The sequence below is a fragment of the Silene latifolia genome, chromosome Y, assembly GCF_048544455.1.
Source record: "Silene latifolia isolate original U9 population chromosome Y, ASM4854445v1, whole genome shotgun sequence".
NCBI classification, from domain to species: domain Eukaryota; kingdom Viridiplantae; phylum Streptophyta; class Magnoliopsida; order Caryophyllales; family Caryophyllaceae; genus Silene; species Silene latifolia.
Window position 1 is genome coordinate 37,103,047 of NC_133538.1, and position 21,662 is coordinate 37,124,708.

At 38.4% G+C, this 21,662-nt stretch overlaps 1 protein-coding gene across 1 annotated transcript; it reads left to right on the forward strand.

The window, feature by feature from the left end:
• Positions 1-1,116: 1,116 nt before the first annotated feature.
• LOC141627855 (uncharacterized) lies at positions 1,117-1,539 on the forward strand. Its single transcript, XM_074441062.1, has one exon. The coding sequence runs from the start codon at positions 1,117-1,119 to the stop codon at positions 1,537-1,539; it is 423 nt and encodes a 140-aa protein (XP_074297163.1).
• The last annotated feature ends 20,123 nt before the right edge of the window (positions 1,540-21,662 follow it).

Here is a 21,662-nt window from a genome sequence, read left to right on the forward strand (position 1 = left end):
ATTAAATATAATATCTCAACATCATATTTTGACTAATTATTAATCAAATAACTCAGACTAACTGGTTAGTCAGATTTGGCATCTACATGACTGTATTTTCATACCGTCACATCACTCAAGACGTATCCTATAGGTGTGACTTTTAGGGACCAGTTGATCACCGCCATCCGTATGACAATAACGTCAAACTTATCTAGCAAGCCAACCGTTATTGATAAACGTGGATCAACTGATTATGATACAAAGTATACCCTTTGATCCTTTTAGAGGTTTATAAGTCCTTGCACTAACTGTTAAGGACACCAACCCCAACATAGTTATGTAATAGGATATGGTTACCGTTGTAGGACGCGTACAGGAGTCCTGCTTGGCTGTATATAGATGTCTGTCATGGTTGTGATGAGGTAGGTTTTCCTACTCAGTACCGTTAATTGATTGTGATTGTTATTGTTGCACATCTTTTGTTATCTGCTGATCATCGGTGTTCGGGCGTTGTGTGACGATGTTGGTGTGGAGGTGTTGTCACATCTGTGGTGCTGTGTGTGTGTTGTGATTGTGGTGGAGTCACTTGCGGGAGTGGCTTCACACCCTAGTTCGCCCTCCGTGGAACCCGCCATGGGAGGGGATGTGCACATTAAGGGACAGGGATTGTTAGTCGCTCGTTGATGAGTTGGACTAGGTGGGATGGGCTGCGGTCACCCACTGGCGGCGAGGATTACCTGTTGCGATGGGTAATATGGCAGGGCTACACACTTCGGTGTGTAGTCGGTTACTGTGTGAGATCGGGAGACTGGGTTAGAGGATGATCAGCTGGTTACATTGCTTACTGTTTTACATTTGATTAGTCGGCACTGACCCCGTGTTGTTTTGTGGTATCTGCGGTGATCCATTCGGGGATGCTGAGCACTTGGCTTAGCAGGTACTGTTGACTGTGGCTGCTAGGATTGGAGGGATCGAGTCATCACGCTGCCGGTCTAGAAGAGCTGTGTCATGAGTTGTTGTAGTCTTTATTTTTGGTATAAGTAGTTTGTATTGAGTCGTATTGTATAAGGTACATTAATATTTTATAATTGTTATTTTATGGTCTGATTTGATTTACTTCCTCGGGAAACCGAGATGGTGACACCGTCATACACTGGAATGATCCTTGATAAGGCGTTCTGGTGTGCGGGGGTGTTACAGCAGCTAGATGAGCTAGAAGAGTTTAGGCTAAATGTCTATGATAGCTCGTGCATTTACAAAGAGAAAACGAAGAGATGGCACGACAAAAGGATCATACCTCCAGAATTTCATGTCGGGCAGAAGGTGTTGCTTTTTGATGGCCGACTGCGCTTGTTCCCTGGTAAGCTGAAATCCAGGTGGAGTGGCCTTTATACAGTGACTGCTGTCACCAAATTTGGGTCAGTTGAATTAGAGAATTCTGAGGGTAAAAGATTTAAAGTGAATGACCAATATGTGAAGCATTACTATGATGCAAATGACGTGGTAAGCAAGGTCGAAGTTCTCTACTTCGATAATCCATATGAACCAGACAATTGAAGTCAAAAGGTCATGCGGGACCTCTTAAACCTACGCTATCCGGGAGGCAACCCGGCTTGTAATTTGTTATACCTTTGTTAAAACATTTATTTCGATTTTGTGTGCTTTAGTGTAGGTTTTAGAAACGATAGACTGAACGTTTGAGCTTGTTTTGTTGGTTTCGTAGTCTGTGTGTTGCGTTTTTGCAGGAACCTAACGTGAATGACTCGATCGAGTACTTTATATACTCGATCGAACGTTTTGGCTGCTCATTTTACTCGATCGAACATCTCTTCTTCTCGATCGAGTACCTGCACAAGAGGATATCTCGATCGAAAGAATCACTTCCTCGATCGAGTACTTTTTCCAGTCTTATCCACTCGATCGAAGGATTTCTATCCCGATCGAGTAATGCTGTTTTGCCTCGTGTTCTGTGAGGTTATTACGGAGCTGTTTATGACCTCCCATGTTGCTGGCTGGTTTGGGGAGGTCGTCAATTCACATCATCTTGTAAGTTTTCCGAGCTTACCCACTTCTTTTCTCTTCAGTTTGCATTTCCTTTCCCTATTCTTGATACAATGAGGGCATTGTACGGTTTGGTTTGGGGAGGGTATACATCCATATATGTGTCTGCATATTGTCTTTAATGCATTTCAGTTTGCACGTTTATTTTCGCATGCATTGTTTATTTTAATTACAAAACATATATAAAAAATATATAAAAAATTCATAAAATTCAAAATTTCACAATTACTTTTGCATTTAGGTTAAGTCGGAACGTTGGAACTTTTATGCTACTTTGAGTCTTTTACCCTTGCCTTGCACATTTTTAACATTTTTGTTCGCATGGTGATGTGCATAATCTACGACTTTTTGGTTTAAACTTATCTGAACAAATAGACTTGACTCTCTTATTGGCAAGCTACATATACATTCTAAGATTTAGAGCTTGATAAACTGGTTACATTCATGACCGGTTTCATATAGGATGTGAGTAGTACTCTCTATACAACATGTAACATCAATTTGCACGTGCTTAACGCCCTTTTCTTAGTACATGTATGCATTCGGTTTGCGGTGGTAACACACGTGGAGAGGTAACTTACAACCTTTCTTTCATTGCTACCCTTCACATTAGCCAAATTTGCCTTTGACCCCCTAACTACATCCAAATTTAGCCTGCCTTGTCAAGCTAGTGCGTGGTTATTGTGGGTATGCTGTTATCCATGTCATATTTGGTTTGCTTCGAAAGATCTAAAGTTGGTAGTGAATGAAAAAGAAGAAAAGTGAAATGAAAGAAAAAATGAAAAAGAAGGAAGAAAAAAAATGCAAAAGGAAAGAAAAAGAAAAGAATCATATGAAAAAAAAAAGATCGTTGTATAATACTCCCATACTTATCATTACTTTTTATGGGGAGTCTTTTGTTGATGTGAGTGATGGTTTGCCACAATGGTATGGTTTTGTGTTTTGTATTGAGTAGTGAAGCGGAATGTGTTGACTATTTGGTTTTGGTTGTACTAGCTTGGCCTTACCTCCACTTATCCAAATCTAGTTTGCCCCTTCTTACCCAATTTCCTCACCTCACATTATATGTAAGTCCTCGGCGTGTGTCTTGGTCCTGATTGGTTGGGATGCATATGTACGGTCGGTGGAAATCGGTTTCATGTTAGTTTGCATGCATGTTCTTATAGGTCGAGTTAGGTGAGCATCTTTACTTCTTTCTATCTCATACATTTATACTCACCTTGTGCTTAATTTATATGATGAGCGACCCGCGAGAGTCCGATATATTTGAGTCTTGCAAGGTCGATGGTTCAGTAGTTTAAAACATTGATTTAATTCGTTTGCACTTGCCTTTCGCCACTTTCTTAGTTGTTGCATTAAATTGGTTTTGGTGGGCAATTTGTAGCTGGTAAATTGGTCATGTTCCACTAGTTGTCTTTAGTTGCATTCATAGTTTACTTGGGGACAAGCAAAGGTTTGGTTTGGGGAGGTTTGATGCGCGTATTTTATGTAAGGTTTTTACCCTATATTCACGCGCATTTCTATGTCATTTAGGTGGCATCTAGCTACAAATGTCCCCCGAATAGTCTACTTTGGTTTGTCTTGTATTATTTGCAAGAATGAGCCGGAGGGAGCACAATCGAGCCTAAACTTGCTCCGTTTGCATGCATTTCGGAGAAAGAAGAATCGGAGCCTGGATATTGATGCCTAAGGATGCTTGAAGTGGTAACGGAAGATGCTTTGAGTGCACCTACGCTGATATGGTGTTGTTGCTCTCGATCGACCAGATTGGTTGTTAAAACCAGTCGATCGAGCCCCTTTGGATGAAGGAAGAACTCGATCGAGTGCTTAGCTTTCTCGATCGAGTTGGGTATTTATTGAGTTCCTCGATCGAGTACTTGTGTTACTCGATCGAGAGATTTGCTGCTTGTTCTTCTCGATCGAGGAGTTTAGTTCTACTCGATCGAGAGGCTTATTTAATTACGCAATCTTTAGTTATTTTGCGAATATTCTATTTTGTATCTTAGATTAAATAAGAGAGGACGACAGTCAGATGGGGACTTCTTCTCTGCTCCTTCATTCCTTCTCTTAGAACTTTACTCTCTAGACCTAATTGCTCTATTGCTACTCTCTTGTATTCGGTATTCCTAATCTTTGTTTTAATTTAATCATTATTGCAATTTCATTCTTGTTCTTATCTTTTCTATTGATTTCTCTTTCTCTTATCTCTCATCTAATTAATTGCTATGTTTAAATTATTTGTTTTGTTTATCCGTATTTCTTCAATATCTATCATGTATAGCTAATCCTCCAATGCTAGGACATAGGGGTGTCATGGTAATTAGGGAATTATGATAGGTGATTAGGGTTTGGTGCAAATTAGGTTTGTGTTGTTTATCACTGCATTTGATAGCGATTAGTTGCTTGAGTCGACGCATTCAGCTAATTGAATTAGTACACCTTGACCTAGATCGAGAGATTGGAAGGGGTAAGACCTGAAATGAACATTAGGGCATGCTAGTGAGGGTGAAAGCTAAGCTAGTAATGTTTTAGGGCGAATAGCGGACCGAGAGGACCTTTTCATTACCCTGCAGACCAAAGTTATGCTGACCTATGACCCTAGATTGGACTCCTAGAAAACCATGGTGAATCGACTGTCCTAGCTATCTCTCTTTATTTGTCAATTTCTCTAAAGTTTAATCCTTGTCTATTTTGTTCTCTTTCCTTTACATCTCCGTAGTTTAGAATAAACAATCAAAACCTCAAGAATCGGTTACTTAGGCAGACTTAGTTTAGCATACATTTTCCCATCTCCCTGTGGATTCGATACCCGACTGCCTCTACTACATTTTATAGGAACCAGTTGGTTTTATTTTTGATAGAGTTACGACAACCGTGTCAGATTGCGGCTTTGGTTGGAGACTGCCCTGTAGTAGGCTTGACAGCGCTGAGGGTGTCACCACATCGAGGTATCTGAACAAAAAAAGGTCACAGCCAAACTAAAACCCATTTATACTCACCGTGCTTCTATTATAAATAGGTTTTTCACTTACAAGCACGATATCAACGTCAAATCGATACAAGTCCTACAGGAGACAAGGTGGAAGATCTCAAAAAATGGTACTGACAAATAATGATTTGGTATTAATATCTATTTTAAATTTAAAAATTGGACGCACTCACAGAAGCTGCAAGCTCAGTGGCACTTAACACTTGGTCTTGCTTCAGGGTAACTCGGAGCAAAGCACTCCTGCTCAGTTTGGAAACAAAGTTACGCAATGTGCGGTACCACACTTCACCAATTCGCGTCATTACAGTGAACGAACTAAAAAACAAAAAGGCAAGTACTCCTATACGAATCTAAACATTTAACCACGACAAGTTGAGACTTTGTAAAAATACATATGGAACTTATGTTGCCTACATACTCACTATGTTGCCTAAGATTAAGACTATTTATACCTTAATATAAACTAGGAAGGGTACACTTCTTAACCTTCCGTAAATTGTGATGCAAGCAGGCAAGAGACACACTTTAGAAAGAACGCTACAGGGTCACAGTCACAGTACTAAAACCACACCTACAAAAGATTAATGCATATTTAGGCTGCTCACATTGTGGCAAGCAGACATACTATACAGCATGTGAGAATTTCAAGTGCGAAAACTGCACGAGGGATGGTGTTGTGTTTGAACCAAGGTAAATAGTACCCCTTACGTCACAATGCATGCACTGACAATAGTTATCATATTGCAATTGCTTGCTCATGTTCATTCTTCAATGCAGGATAAAATTTAATTGCGAAGTTTCTGATGGGACCGAACATTTAGAGATCACGGCATTCACAGGGGACACTGAAAAACTATTCCGCATGTCAGCACCGGATATATTTCACATGAAACAAACGGTGCACTTTGCAACTCATATATCACTACTTACAATTTGGTATGGAATTGAAATCTCGATACAGTTGTCATTGTATGTATCCATTATGGCTCCATATCCTCCACCATTGTTTGTTCTTAAACTTTCTGAGTAACAATTTCTCAACTACGCATAGGAGGACTCCTTAGCATTTGAAGCCATTCAAACTATGCTGCGAAATGATCCATTCACGATAGAGATGTCACCCAAAACAGCCCTTTCACGAAACAATATTCTGCAGTGGGGCCTAAGAGATGTCATACTAATGCCAGAACAACCAGCAAAAACTCCGTCGTTGCCAAAATCAAGCCCTGCAAAGGAGGCTGCTACCATGGACAATATAGAACAGCCTCCACCAGTGGCTAGACAATTGGATTTTGGAAGCCTCACCAAGGAATCTGCAAGCCAAACGCTGATTAATGTTTCAATCAGTGCCGATTACTCGACACCACAAAAACTTCCAGCATCAATAACAACAATCCCATCAGACAGTCAGATACAAAATGTTATCCCTGATGAACCAGTTGTCCCCACTTAGTTGACTAGCCAAACCACAACATTAGCGACTACCACCCCTACGTGCCAACAATCTGTCCCACTGTCCAAACCAATGTCGGCTGTTGTTAACACACCTATGCTTAGATCTCCCAAGGTTGAAAAAATTGCTACCTGTACCCCAGAGACTTCTGCGCAGGGAACCCCGGAGAGGAATACTGCAAAACAAACTGCTGTATCGCCTGCAAAAAAAAGAAAAAGGCGGGAAATACCTCGTCCCCCGGGCACTAGCGTCAGTTAAGTAGAAGCAAGTGCTGTTCACGAGCAGCATGTCTGTAAATAGTATGCATTCTTGCTATCCCAGTCAGACTGAACCATGTGTCGTGCCTCCTGGCCACATCTCATATATGATGTGGCGGTATAAAGGCTATAAGGCTACCGTAGAATTTTGGGAACACTTGTGTATCTAAGGCCATGTGTTCCATCCAAAAGAGTGGACAATTGCTTTTTGATTTTGGCAGACGAATGCCTGTTAACTTTCCAGTTTAGTGAACAAATTATAATAAGGGGATAGGCGGCCTTGCGAAAAAAAATGACATTCTTCAAGCGCTCTGCACAAAAATACCAATGGTTTCTACATGTTTTTAGATAGCAAATACAGATCCACGAAAACTGATAATCCTCTTAAAAGTCTACAGGCAAAGAGACCTAAAAAAATCACTAAAAACAAGCATTAAAAAAAACAAGTAGGCTAAGCACAAACTGCGCTAACCGTGCAGCGATGCAGACTACTTAAATAAATATATTATGCACAGTATCAAACATTCATGCCCTACGATTAAGCTCCTCTATACAGCATTAGATATTGTACATGTGCGCACTGTACACCCGCACTGAGCCACAAACACCGTCAAGAGATCGAATCTAACTGGCACATTACAGACTAACCAGATTTGGTTACTTTGCACAAGGAAACCAAACTAAGTAGTTTAACTAAATTCTAACAAATTGGTCACCATACCACAACCAGGAAAAAAGAAGAGACAAGATTAGACATCATAGCATACTTACCCAAAACTTAAGTTATCCAACAACCAAAATCTTTGAAAAATTTCACAGGAAGAATCAGCACATGCAATATAATATTAACTCACATTAAAGAAATATGGTAAGTGTACTTATTCTGAAATGTGTCACTTAGTCTTTGAAGAAATACAATTTGCTTTTCTATCCTTCTCAAATATCATCATCATAACCAGGGTATATCCTAAAAACAAACAAGTAGTAACATTAGCCTGTCAATTATTCAGTATTCTTCCACCAATTTACCTTAGGTATGCTCGCTTTTCTATACTGCTTAGCTAAGATACATCCCAGTTTCATCCCACATTGCAAACAAACTTAAATGAATGCAAACAGTGTATAAGCTACATACTCTGCCCCCTAACGCCACTAGATGACAGATTTCTAGATGGTGAAAGTGGCAATCATGACAGTTTTTTGTAAATGCTTATATTCTGTATACATAGATAAATTTACAAGTGTGTTGATCATTTAATATTGTTAGCTAATTGGCTCGCAAATCCCCTGCCTTTTGCAGCTTGCTATGAAACCAAAGAGAAGACTGATCAGGCAGCTCACAGGCCCAACCAGACCTTATAATATTAAAGCAAAGGTGATCAAGAAAACAAGTGTGCATTTTGCAGGAGAGGGGCGGCCACTGCTTTATCAGAAAATCACTTTTCAGGATGAGGAGGTAACTTTAAGACATTTATGATTAGTCACTCAATTCTGTTTCAGTTGATATGATCATTTCTAATTTCCAAAGACCCAAATACATAAATACGCTTAGCATACTGCCAATTAGGGTGGTTTGTACGCTTATTTAGCTGTGCATACACTCTGTTCTTTTAATTCCTAGGATTTATATCTCGTCAGTTATACATCATAATAAGGTAGCTATATAGGCATAAGTTGAATTAACAACTGATACAAAACGTCTCAAATCTTTCAATGTTGTACCAACCAATTGTATGCTGTGCGGATTCTGATTTGGATGTTATCAATACACAAGGACACATCCCGCCCAGTTATACAAAAAAATGTGATTACACAGACTTTATCTGAACTATGCATTCAAGTACACTCGAGGTTTTTGTTTTACAATGTTAAAAAAATATATGCAAACATGCCCATGATAAAAATATGTTTAGTATTAGATCGTAACCTTTGGCTCTTACTTCAGGGTACCAAAATGAAGACCGTATTAGACCTTGAAGCGTTAGACTTTTTTGATGATGTATTCCAAAGCGGCATTGAGTACGACATTTCAAATACCCATGTGAAAAAAAAAGCCTCACCAGCTATCCCAAATTCCTTCTTACAAAATACAATTCAACCCCAACACCATTATAAAAGAGGCTCCTGGTGAACCCAATTGCATCTATCCCAAGAACACTTGCAACAGCTAATTGCTACAGTAAGGAACGTCTGCCTGATTTGCAATATTGGATTTCAAGGTGCAGATGCACTTAAATATTATCTTTGGTCATTCGCTCCTGTACTGAATTTCTATTTCCCTACAGATGTGTTGGGATTTGTGATATATGTAGACGACTGCCGCCAACATCTAAACCATATTGGGCATACTTTGGAACTGCGTGGTGTAGTCATAATTGATAACAGGTAAACTAAACGTAACGTGAGCACATCTAAAACACTATATTTTACGAAACATGCAAATAAAACGTACTATCATATACTTTTATCTAACCTTTTGCCAATTATAGCCATGAGCAGGTCATGATAGTAACGACATGGGATAATTTAGCTGTGCAAGAAGGTGAAACACTTAGATCTATGGCATCATCCTTCCCAGTTATCGGCTTTTCGGACCTAAGGGCGAGTTTCCAAAGAGGTACATACACTTCTCACTCTGAAGTTACGGAACTCACAAAACAAGCACGAAGTTGCCGAACCTTTTTATGAACATACCATGTCACGTGCAGGGTTTACGCTCTCAACAACACAGTCAACAGCAATCGCATTTGCCCCGCCTAGGGAAGCATCTAATGCGCTCCGTGCTTGGTAAAGAACTTCTGCTTGACCTTCTTTTGAACATCCCCAATTATACACCACCCTAAACTTCAATTCTACCAGGGCAACCGAGAATGTTGATATGCTTCATATAAAAAGGCAACAGGTGTCTGAAGTGCGTAATGCGTCTACCAAGCGAACCGTAACCACAATAGATCAACTCCTCGCAAAGAAAGTAAGAACTTGTTCCTTACCTATCACCTAACTATCTATCGCGTGTGCCTAGCCTTCACAGGAACACCCTCACGATTCCAGCTTAGATTAACATACTGACGCCTAACATAATCCCCCCCTAAGCATTGCTCAGTCATTTTTTGTCCCCAAATGTTGGCGTACAGAAACCATAAAAAATAACTGTCTACCTGGAGAATATTGACTAGACTAAAAATCCAGGTTTGCAACACACTGCAAGAAGAGCATCCCTGTCTACAGGTGAAGCTCGAGCAATTTAGAAGTGAAAATCTCCAGTTATACCTCGGATGCAGCAACTGCGGCACTGGATGTGACATTGAAGATGCAGGTATTCCATACACATGCACTACATGCATGAGAGAAGTGTTGGAGAATAATTAGCCCAATTATTCTACTGCTAGTCTGTTAATATTTTGTAACCATTAGTCAAAGATTGTATCTAATCTCTTATCTTTAGTAGCTATCTACTAGGAAACTAATCCCTTAACTTTAGGCATAGAACAACTTCCTGTATTATATAAACATGTACTTCTCTCATTGTTAATCATTAATTAATATAACTTACATGGTATCAGGAGAAAGGTTCGACCTCCGTACCAAACCCTAATCACTCTATCACTCGTGTTCCTCCCATTTTCTCAATGTCTGGACACACAATTCCCAACAACGCCGAGCCGTCAAAACCGCTCGTGCTCTTACACACTCACGCCGTCACCAAATTCGATGGCACCAATTACCAGCAATGGCGCATTCAATTCGAAGCACTATTGCAAGGATATGGTCTGTCATCCTTCATTGATGGCACTCCTCATCCACCTAAACTTCTTGAAGAAAAAGACAAACAACCCGTATCAAATCCGGCGTACTAAACTTGGTTTCGGCAAGATCGACTTCTATTCGGCGCCGTGGCTAGTACCCTAGCCCCGTCTATTAGCCCTCTCCTAAACCGCTTGGCCACCACCAAAGACGCATGGGATACCCTTGCGTCCTCCTATGCCCGCCCTTCCCGTGGCCATATCAAACAACTCCGTCACAAACTTAAATACACAACCAAAGGATCTTCCTCAATCACCGAGTATATGAACAAGATTAAGGCAACTGTCGATGATCTTGCTCTCCTCGGCACCGTCCTCTCTCAAGAGGATATCACCGACCAAATCATTGATGGACTGCCCTCATCGTATCAGTCCGTCATTGATGCGGTCAATGCCCACGACACTCCGATTAGTTTCTCTGAATTTCACGAGAAACTAATCCGTCAAGAACTCATTATACAACAAACAGAGACCTCTCAAACAACCACATTCAACCCGATAGCCCACCCCACCTATACCCGCACTCCCGCTGCCAACTCTCACTCTGCCCCACGGACCCCAACCACCACCCAAACTGCCACCCCTAACCAAAACCCCAAAAATCCCTTCCGTGGCAAGTGCCAATGGTGCCATGTCCAAGGATATACCCTATCCTACTGTCCCATTTTTAAAGCCTTGTACCCCGACATCCGTGTCCCTCCTTATCCGCGTACCAACACCACCCAAACCCCTGCCCAAGCAAACCCTACGGTCCTCACCCCTCCACCAGTTCAGTCCCCATGGCTCCTTGATAGCGGAGCCTCTCACCACGTCACCACCGACCTTGCTAATCTCGCTCTTCACTCGCCGTATGATGGAACCGATGAGATAGTAATTGGTGATGGTTCGGGATTACCCATCTCGAATTCTGGTTCTGTTTCCTTACCATACTCTTCCACTGCCTCTTTTACTTTAAAAAATGTCTTACATGTTCCCCAAATGCACAAAAATATTATTTCCGTTTCACAATTTTGCACTGACAATAATGTTTTTATTAACTTTACTTCCCATTCTTTTATTGTGAAGGCATGTGATTCCGGCGCTCAACTCTTCACCGGCCCAGCAAAGGACGGAGTCTACTATTGGCCCACGACATCGTTTCCGCAAGTCCATTCCGTTTCCATTCAAGAGGCTGACCTTCATCATCGTCTTGGTCACCCTCATTTAGCTGTTTTTAATAAAATTGTTTCTCGTCTAAACATTAAGGTTTCTCATTTGAATAATAATTGTGATGCGTGTTCGATTTATAAGAGTCACAAATTGCCATTTTCTACTTCCTCGCTCACCAGTAAATTTCCACTTGAAGTAGTTTTCAGTGATTTATGGACATCTCCAGTGCACTCATTTGACGACTACAAATACTACGTCATCTTTGTCGATCACTTCACTAAATTCACATGGCTATTTCCACTTAAGAAAAAATCAGACACTCATCGAATATTTTTCAACTTTAAAGCGTTTGTCGAAAAACAATTTTCTCGTCCTTTACTTACCTTATACTCGGACAATGGAGGTGAATTCGAGAAAATCAAAAATGACCTCGCTACCTCCGGAGTCCAACATCTCACCTCACCCCCTCATACTCCCGAACACAACTGGTTTGCGGAACGACGTCATCGCCATATTGTAGACACCGGACTTGCTCTTTTATCACATGCCTCTATGCCCGTCTGTTACTGGTCAGCTGCCTTTCAAACTGCTGTCTACCTTATCAATCGTATGCCCACACCCTCCCTCAACCACGACTCCCCCTACCTTCGTCTTTTTCAAAGTCCACCTAAATATCACAACCTTCATAACTTTGGGAGCCTATGCTACCCTTGGTTACGACCGTACACTCATCACAAGCTTGACCCCCGCTCCATAGCCTGCGTATTCATTGGCTATTCTCCCACACAACACGCCTACATGTGTCTTGATCCAACCACCCATCGAATTTATGTCTCGAGACATGTGCGCTTTGTTGAAAACACCTATCCCTTCGCTGCCAAACCCGCCTCAACTCCCCTGCCCACCTCAACCTCGTGGTGTCACGTTGACATCCCTCTCCTGTCAAGTACGCCACCCCCTACTCAAACCACACCCAACTCCGCTGCCACACCTCCTCTTGAACCTGCTACACCTCGAACTCGCCCACCCATAACCAAAGTCTATCAACGTAGACCCCCTGATCCAGCCGTATCCCCTACATCCTCCTCTCCACCCGAGACCTCCTCCCCACACACTAACCCACCCACGGACACTCCTCCCCACACACCAACACCACCACCACCTCCTCCCCACACCCATGCCACTCGTGCTTCTCATAACATCTTTAAACCCAGTAATAAACTTAACCTCTCCGCCCAACTCCAACCAGCTGAACCAACAACGACAAAACAAGCTCTCCTCCAACCCATTTGGCGAGCTGCTATGGAGACTCAATTCAATGCTCTTCTCGCCAATGGCACATGGGAACTTGTTCCCCCCTCACCCGAGCAAAACATTGTCGGTTGTAAATGGGTCTTTCGCACCAAATACAATCCCGACGGTACTATCCACAAGCACAAGGCTCGCCTTGTTGCCAAAACTTTCACCAACGACCGGGCTCGACTATACCGAAACCTTGACCCGGTTGTCAAACCTACCACGGTCCGATTATTGTTAAGTCTCGCCGTTACCAAGAATTGGTCCCTACGCCAACTCGACATCAATGATGCTTTCCTTTAAGGCACACTCACTGATACGGTTTATATGGCTCAACCTCCGGGTTTTGTTGATACCCAAAATCCGTCCTATGTTTGTCGCCTCAAGAAAGCCATTTACGGGCTCAAACAGGCCCCTAGGGCCTGGTACACTGAGCTTCGCTCATATCTCACTACCGCGGGTTTCCATAACTCCGTCTCTGATACTTCTCTTTTTATCCTCAATGATACTTATGACCTGTTCGTTCTTGTCTATGTAGATGACATCATTGTGACAGGTTCTTGCTCGTCTCGTGTGGATTCCTTTATTCAAGCTCTCGCCAGGAGGTTTGCTCTCAAGGACCTTGGTCCTCTTTCTTATTTTCTCGGTGTTGAAGTCCAACCATGTCCTCAAGGTTTGTTTCTCACCCAACAAAAATACACGGCTGATCTTCTTACTCGAGCTAATATGTCTGATGCTAAACCGTGTCCCACACCCATGGACTCCTCAATGAAACTCCGTCTTCGTGATAGTCCCCTGTTCGATAATCCCACTGAATTTCGTACACTAGTGGGTAGCCTTCAGTATTTGTCTCTCACACGGCCTGATATTGCTTTTGCTGTGGGGAAGCTCTCTCAATTCATGCACCAACCAACTACATGTCACTGGTCCGCTCTGAAATGGCTCCTACGCTACCTCGCTGGCACGACTTCCCATGGGATTATTTTATATCGTGACACACCCCTAAGTCTTCACGCGTATTCCGACTCCGATTGGGGTGGTGACAATGATGACCTTACCTCCACGGGCGCCTATGTTGTCTATCTTGGTAAGACCCCGATTTCCTGGAGCTCCAAAAAGCTCCGTACTGTTGCTCGCTCTTCCACAGAGGCAGAATACCGCACAATTGCTAACGCTATGGCTGAACTTATATGGCTCGGTCACCTACTTCAGGAGTTGCACATTACACTTCCTTCCATCCCAGTTGTCTACTGTGACAACCTTGGTGCCACTAACCTCAGCTCCAACCCGGTGTTCCACTCTCGGATGAAACACGTTGCCATTGATTATCACTTTATCCGAGAGCGCGTCCAATCTGGTCTTATGCGTGTCACTCCTATTGCCAATGATGATCAGCTTGCCGATGCCCTTACGAAGCCTCTACCCCGGTCTCGCTTCAATATGCTAATGTCCAAGATCGGTCTCTCGTCCCGGCCGTCCGTCTTGCGGGGGGATGTTGGAGAATAATTAGCCCAATTATTCTACTGCTAGTCTGTTAATATTTTGTAACCATTAGTCAAAGATTGTATCTAATCTCTTATCTTTAGTAGCTATCTACTAGGAAACTAATCCCTTAACTTTAGGCATAGAACAACTTCCTGTATTATATAAACATGTACTTCTCTCATTGTTAATCATTAATTAATATAACTTGCAAGAAGAGGTTATTTCTACCCCGAGGTAATAATAACTATTTCTAGTTGAGACAGCGCACCAGGCTCTCTGCCTAACCCACTGTGCGTTCTATACATGCAGAATGGCCATAACATTCGGTGCATCAAACACAACTGGGTATTACACTTTCACTACCTTTACTGAAAACGCAGAACGGCTCCTGGAAGTGAAAGCTTCCACCATTCACTCAATGCCTTCACAGGTATGCGAACTTTCCCAACCTAATTACAGCGTGGGCAATCTGTCTGCAAAGAAAAAAAAAAGAGGACAAACAACAAAATAAACAACTTACCAGAACCCTACAGTTTGCGAAAACATTTCCAGTGGCCACATTTTCAGTACAAGACATGTTGTCCGCATATAACTCTAAGGATATAACCTCATTCTTAGCATTATCATAAAATATCTTTATTCAGTGTCAGAGCTTACTATATACATATGTTGTGTCTATAGTGACTATCTTCACAGTATTGTCAAGAAAGTTCAAGACACAACCTACTATGTACAAGTTGCACCTGCAACGTCTCTTTCTTATACGCAAGTGCTCAAGTGGGTGCTCCGCCGTATATCTCATACCTAAACTTAAGAGCACACCGCAACTTCGACAAACTTCTGGGAAATATTTTGAATGGTAGGGATTTTCAATATGAACACCACTTCAGCACGCAGACAAACACCATGTCAACTACTACGGATAGGTCATATGTAGACAAGCATGGACAACTAACTCCACTAGGATTTGTGCACTTTTGAAACTCGCATTTAATATGTCCAAATGGATTGTAATAGTTAACTAAGTCGAACCTCTGAATAGTAGTACCCATCTGAAGTGTAGGATATGTTGTTATCAAGTATTTCATAACGTTTTGTGTAATACTATCTATCATATATGTCCAAACATATTACTAAATTCGAAATCTTTTCTGATGGTATCTGAATTTCAAAAAATTCCAGGAAGAAACAATAAAAAAGAACGCCAAATTTTAAAAAGTAGGACGCGTAAAATCTCGGTTAACAGCCACTGCTAACAAATTACAAGGTAGGACTCTTACTAAAAGCGTTTAAGTTCTGTTCTTATAGCGACACACAAAGCGCTGAATTCCTGATATGTTTAGTGAACAAGGAACATCACACCGACTTTCACGCACGACACATAACTATATAAACACTGTTATATTTAAAGCTGAAATAAACAGGCATAAGCGTAACAGCATCACGGCACTACATATAAACCCAAACGTGAATCACCAGGTCCAGAAACCTTTTCTCCCTTTCCAGGTATTAAGCCCATTCTCCGAATTGCGGTCCCGCGCCCGGTAGGGCGCGGGGCAACAACTAGTTCATTTTAAAAGATTGTAGAAAATGAATTTAATTTTATAACATATATATCATTTATGGATGTCCGTTACGCATTTAACAATGTATACGTTATTATTATATACTCCTACGTTACAATAAATTGTAACTATAAATAACATGTACAAAGCATCAAGATGAATACAATATGTCTTCCCTCTATTTTCTCTCTATGCATATTACTCCTATTCAAATCCTTATTCATAACACGTTATCATCACGAGTTTCTAACCAACACGAGTTAATTGGTTGATATTATGTTAAAGATCGAGAAATTGGTTTTCGAATCCCCTGGTTCTTTATCTTATAAATTCGGCCATATTTATTCGTAAGTTGCTCTAACTATTTTTAATATTCAGGTTTATGATCATACGTAATTTTTTAGTACGCATTGTTTTTCGCGTTTAAGTAATTTTTGAAAGTTATATGATAATGATTCGCTGTTAACTTTTAATAGAATAAATACATATTAACTAGTTCTAATTTGATAAATACATGACTATTATGACATGTTTCAAGGTTACTAATTTAAAAGTATCATTGTTGTTACTCTCGTGTAGTACCTTGCATTAAAAAATAACATATCCATCATGAAAAATATGTTTATCATTTTAATTTGTATTGGTAAGTAATGACACATGATGTTGTAAGATTCATACATTCACATGTTATTATGATAAATTAGGTAACCATTTTGATAATGAGATTATTTAGTTGTCATGAAAAAGTTAATTTTCAAGTTGTGCATATATTACATTTATTTGTTGATAGTTATGTAATTAAAACAATACTCTTTTATAATTATTTAGATAATGCGACATATATTATCAATGATTTGATGTTCATAAGTCATATTAAATATCATTATTGATTGTTAACATGCAATATTTATGATTAAGAGAAATTCAAGTCATTTGTATATACATTATTATTATAGTGGTATAAAATATTATTCGGGTTTGTAGTTTACAATAATTCTAACTACAACATGTAAGTCTCCATGTATAATATTTAAATTTGACATATAACTAAAACATTATTGAGTTGCATACGATAAAATGATAGTCACAAAAATTTTTACATGGATAATAATTACTAACTTCAGTTAATGGTCTTATGGGGAGTTATCACAATTACTGGTAAAAGAAAATTTAAATTTGTTGTGTAAGTTCATGTATTTATATAACAATTGTTTTAGTTATAACATATGCTCAAGATATTATAACATTGAGTACTTAAGTGAGGCTTAAATGATGATGTTAAAGTCAGGTTTTCAAAAGTTATGTACACATACATCTTGATATTTTATTTTGAGAAAACTTAAAGAAAGAATTAAATATTTGAGGCTTCCATTCTTTAATGGAAAAGTGAAAACTAGCTACGACGAATAGAATTAACAACTGAACGTTTGTTAAGAGTTATAGAATAATACTATTCCATTGATGTTAATAACATGATTTTGAGAAGTTTAATTTCATGATTTAGCTATGATATCAATGTATGCCTTGGATTATATGCATCATATGAAATATGTTATATAACTATTCCAATGAAATATATACTTGAAGTATACATGCAAAGACCATCTTAATAATGAAATGTGATCTAATTATATTGAATAAAATTTTGAAAATTATAATAAATCAGATATGTTGAGTATAATACTCTGGCTTGAAAAAGATATTTATGTTGTTGTTTGTCATGTGATATTAGAGATGGTATAAAGATACATATTCGAATTAAGGGCGTATTGGATTTAGATATTTGAATTTAAATTAAAGGAATTCATTGATTTATTACGACGTAAATGCCATAACTGAATATGTGTAACGATGTGTGGTAACTCTATGAAATCACACAATAAGTAAATATACGAATCTAATATACATTTAAAAATTTGATTATTATGTGAGTAATGTGTACATTTGATGTGTGAATTATTCCCTTGTACATGATTTTATTAGATTCTCTCATATGTTTGATTATAGAATCAACATGTATAGGATATAGATATCCTGATAGCATACCTCTATGGCCAAATGAATGATATGTCTTTGATTATACCATGAGAGATTAAGATACTTATATTTGAAATATACCTAAGACTGTGATTAATTATTGATCATTAGTAATGGGATAAGGTATTCTACCAATGTTATTTGGGGTGATATTATGATACAATGATGGAGTAAAGACATATTTGATATATTATCATAAGTAAAAACTATGAAAGACTCCAGAAGAACATATGTAGTGTTACCTATGGGAACATATTTTGAAATAATGGAAATCCAAAAAGTGAATGAAAGATTAAATTCTTTCAAATCACAAAAAAAAAAAAGATAAAAGAAAAATCGCAATTCTTATCTAATTGTTTTAACATTTTGTTGAAGCGAATATGGTATCATATAATTAAAATGAGTATAAGTATAATGGTGATGTCACCTCTAGTGGTCAAGCATGTGCACATGGATATCATCGAGTTTGATATGTGTATTTTAAAATAAAATTCATCCCATCTACAAGAAGTAGGATGGTAATAATTTTGATATTCTTGAAATAGAAGCGAGAATGTGACCATCATATGCATATTGTGGAGTAAATAAAGTAAATGGTTTGACAATGCAACCGATTCGGATCATCCCTGAAGGGTAGATTTGACTTCTAAATTGATATGATCATCGAAATAATAAATGCTATATATTCTAAGCATACAAGAATAAAATGATCCGTTTGCATAAAATTATGATACTATAAAGTGCATTAACAAGACTTGATAAGAACTTTAGAAGTCAACAATGTATATGCAGACAATTATGCTTATTGGTCATATGATATATTTACCATAAAATACTTACTCATAGTGTAATAATATAGTTCAATTCCCTGAAGGAATATTATTGATAAGTCTTGCTTAAATATATAAGACATCATTTTGTGTCTTATGTCACATCGTTTATCTGGCCAAATGGAAAATAAAACTAATTTTAATTTATATGGTACAAATATAGCTAACCAGAAAATTAGCATGATGAGTATAGTCAACTAACAATGTGACGTGTAAAAGTTAAATTTATCGATACACAGCCAAATGAAAAAGCGCCATGAATTATGAGCAAATGGAAAGTCGATATAAATTATTTTTAAAAATGTGACAATTAAGGCCATCCGGGTTCTCATTGTACCCGTTTTGATAAACAAGAAGTTTATCTTGAAAAAAGGATAATAACGTGCTGAAAACTCTCTCATTTTGTTGTTAAAATAAGTGAATAGCGAGACGCACAAATGAGATTGAGTATGAATTTAATATTGGAGATCTTATTGATAAAATCATCTATTCTTGATATTGTAGAAGTGGCCAAAGTCCACAAAAGAAAATAAAATTTCAGTGGCCGGAAGTCCACATATGTTATTTATGAAGCACACTTGATTTTCAAATGGATGAAGCGATCTCTTTGGGGCATATTTATTTCAGCACATAAAAAACCAACTGTGTAACATTGAAATCCCCATGTTTTGTTCTCCTAAAGAGAACTAGCTAATTAAACAATATAAAGGATGATATCAAATATGTTCTAAGGTGGATATGAATGTTTATTGCCCTTTAAATCTATCTAGAATGGATAGTTTTTACCACCTTAGGGAGAGATTGATATGAAAAGCTGGTAAAAACAAACAAATAGTATTGATCCCCAATTGAACCTGAAGTTTAATGATTCATTTTCAAAATGAAATACATTAATTAGAGGTTCAGAAAATAAGAATGATGATTTATATTCATTTGGTTATGATGATGTATTTTGATACATACTTACCAGCTTGATTACCTTATCTTATGGTGATACGTTTTATACATTGAAATCTTTGATTTGACTATAAACAGATTTGACTCAATCTGAAGCATATCAAATTATAGATTGGTCATTGAGAGTATATGTAATGAACATTGAGATTCTTGCCACATTGTACATAATCACATATGAAGTGTATCATGACAGTCATATTCGGTTCACATATTAAAATCGAAGCATATACAGTTGGTACTCATGAAGAGTAATGAAACTTGAATGTACCTGAAGTGACAAAGATATCTGAATGATAATAGATGGCCTATACAGAAAACATAACGGTACCACAAATATTGAGATTCAGATATCATTGAACATTACTGATAGTATCAAGAAATAAAGAAATTATATTAATACATTTATGAACCGATATATTTTCCGCGCGAAATTTAAATGACCATATAATGAGGATCTTGTATTTGAAAATGAAAGTCCATTGCAATTGTCGACACAATCGATGATCAGAAATGAGCTCATAGACCTGAAGTATATCCATGAACATGAACATGAACATAGACTCAAAGTCTATCTTGGACCTGAAGCCCATTCATGATCGTGAATATTGAAAAGAATACTGTATAGTTTACATTATTGAGTCGTCATCATCATCATGTGCATATAGAAAGTAAATTCATCATTTGCATATTATCTTCATATTTTTACATTATTGCATTATCATAGATCGAGTAATTTAGAACCTAGGAAGACATCATATGCATGCACATGGTTGATATCTTTTCTCCTACAAGGATGAATGTATAAGTGGAGATATATACTCACATATTTAAGAACTCCGTGAAAGAGCCTATTATAATTATATCAATTGATAGTGTGGTTGATCAATTGAGTTTCCGCAGTAATTATGATTAAATATATGAACCTCTACGCTGTAATTGCGGATATTTAACATCAATGCTCTTGAAGAGTTTATGTGAATTAAGTAAATATTATATCAACCTGAAGTTTGAGAATTTATGAGAATTTACATGATTATATACTTTTTGCTAAGTATGTAAATTAATTCTATGGTCCAGAAGTACCATAATGATCGAAAGAATAATGTAGTAAATATTTATATTCAGAATTTCGATCTATAAGATCAGATGTTTTAGCAAAGAAAATCACTGAAAATTTCAGATGACTTATTCAATGATCAAGTTGATTCTTAATAAGAGAACAAACTAATTGATGACTGCTACACTCTTTTTCCCTTCGACTAGGTTTTTTGTCCCATTGGGTTTTTCCTAGTAAGGTTTTTAACGAGGTAACATATTAAGTCCATGAATACATTTTATGCATGGTTATATTGATGCTGATATGACATTTAGTGTAAGCCATTAAAGGTATGCATACTAACGAGAATGGTCGAAGTTATATCCAACTATAAAAGTCAACATATTATTTGAAGTACAGATTTAAGACTCGATATAAATCACCATTAGAGCTTTGAAGAAGTGTGACGATTGAAATGATCAGTGATTCCTTTTGGTTGAAGATACTGTTAGGGCCAAAATTACCGTATTTTGCCTGGGCTACGTGGCATGAGATAAGTGGGTTATTAATGAACAATGGGCCCATGACATACTTGGGGAGTCGGGCCCATGGACCGAGCCAGGGAAGCGGGCCTGGAAGCAGGATAATCTGAAGAAGGACAGCAGGTGAAGGAGAGTTCGGCTTGGACTAAGATATTAATAAGATCTCGGGTAAGACAAGGAAATCCTAATTATTGCCATATTCTGAATAAGGAAAGTCCAA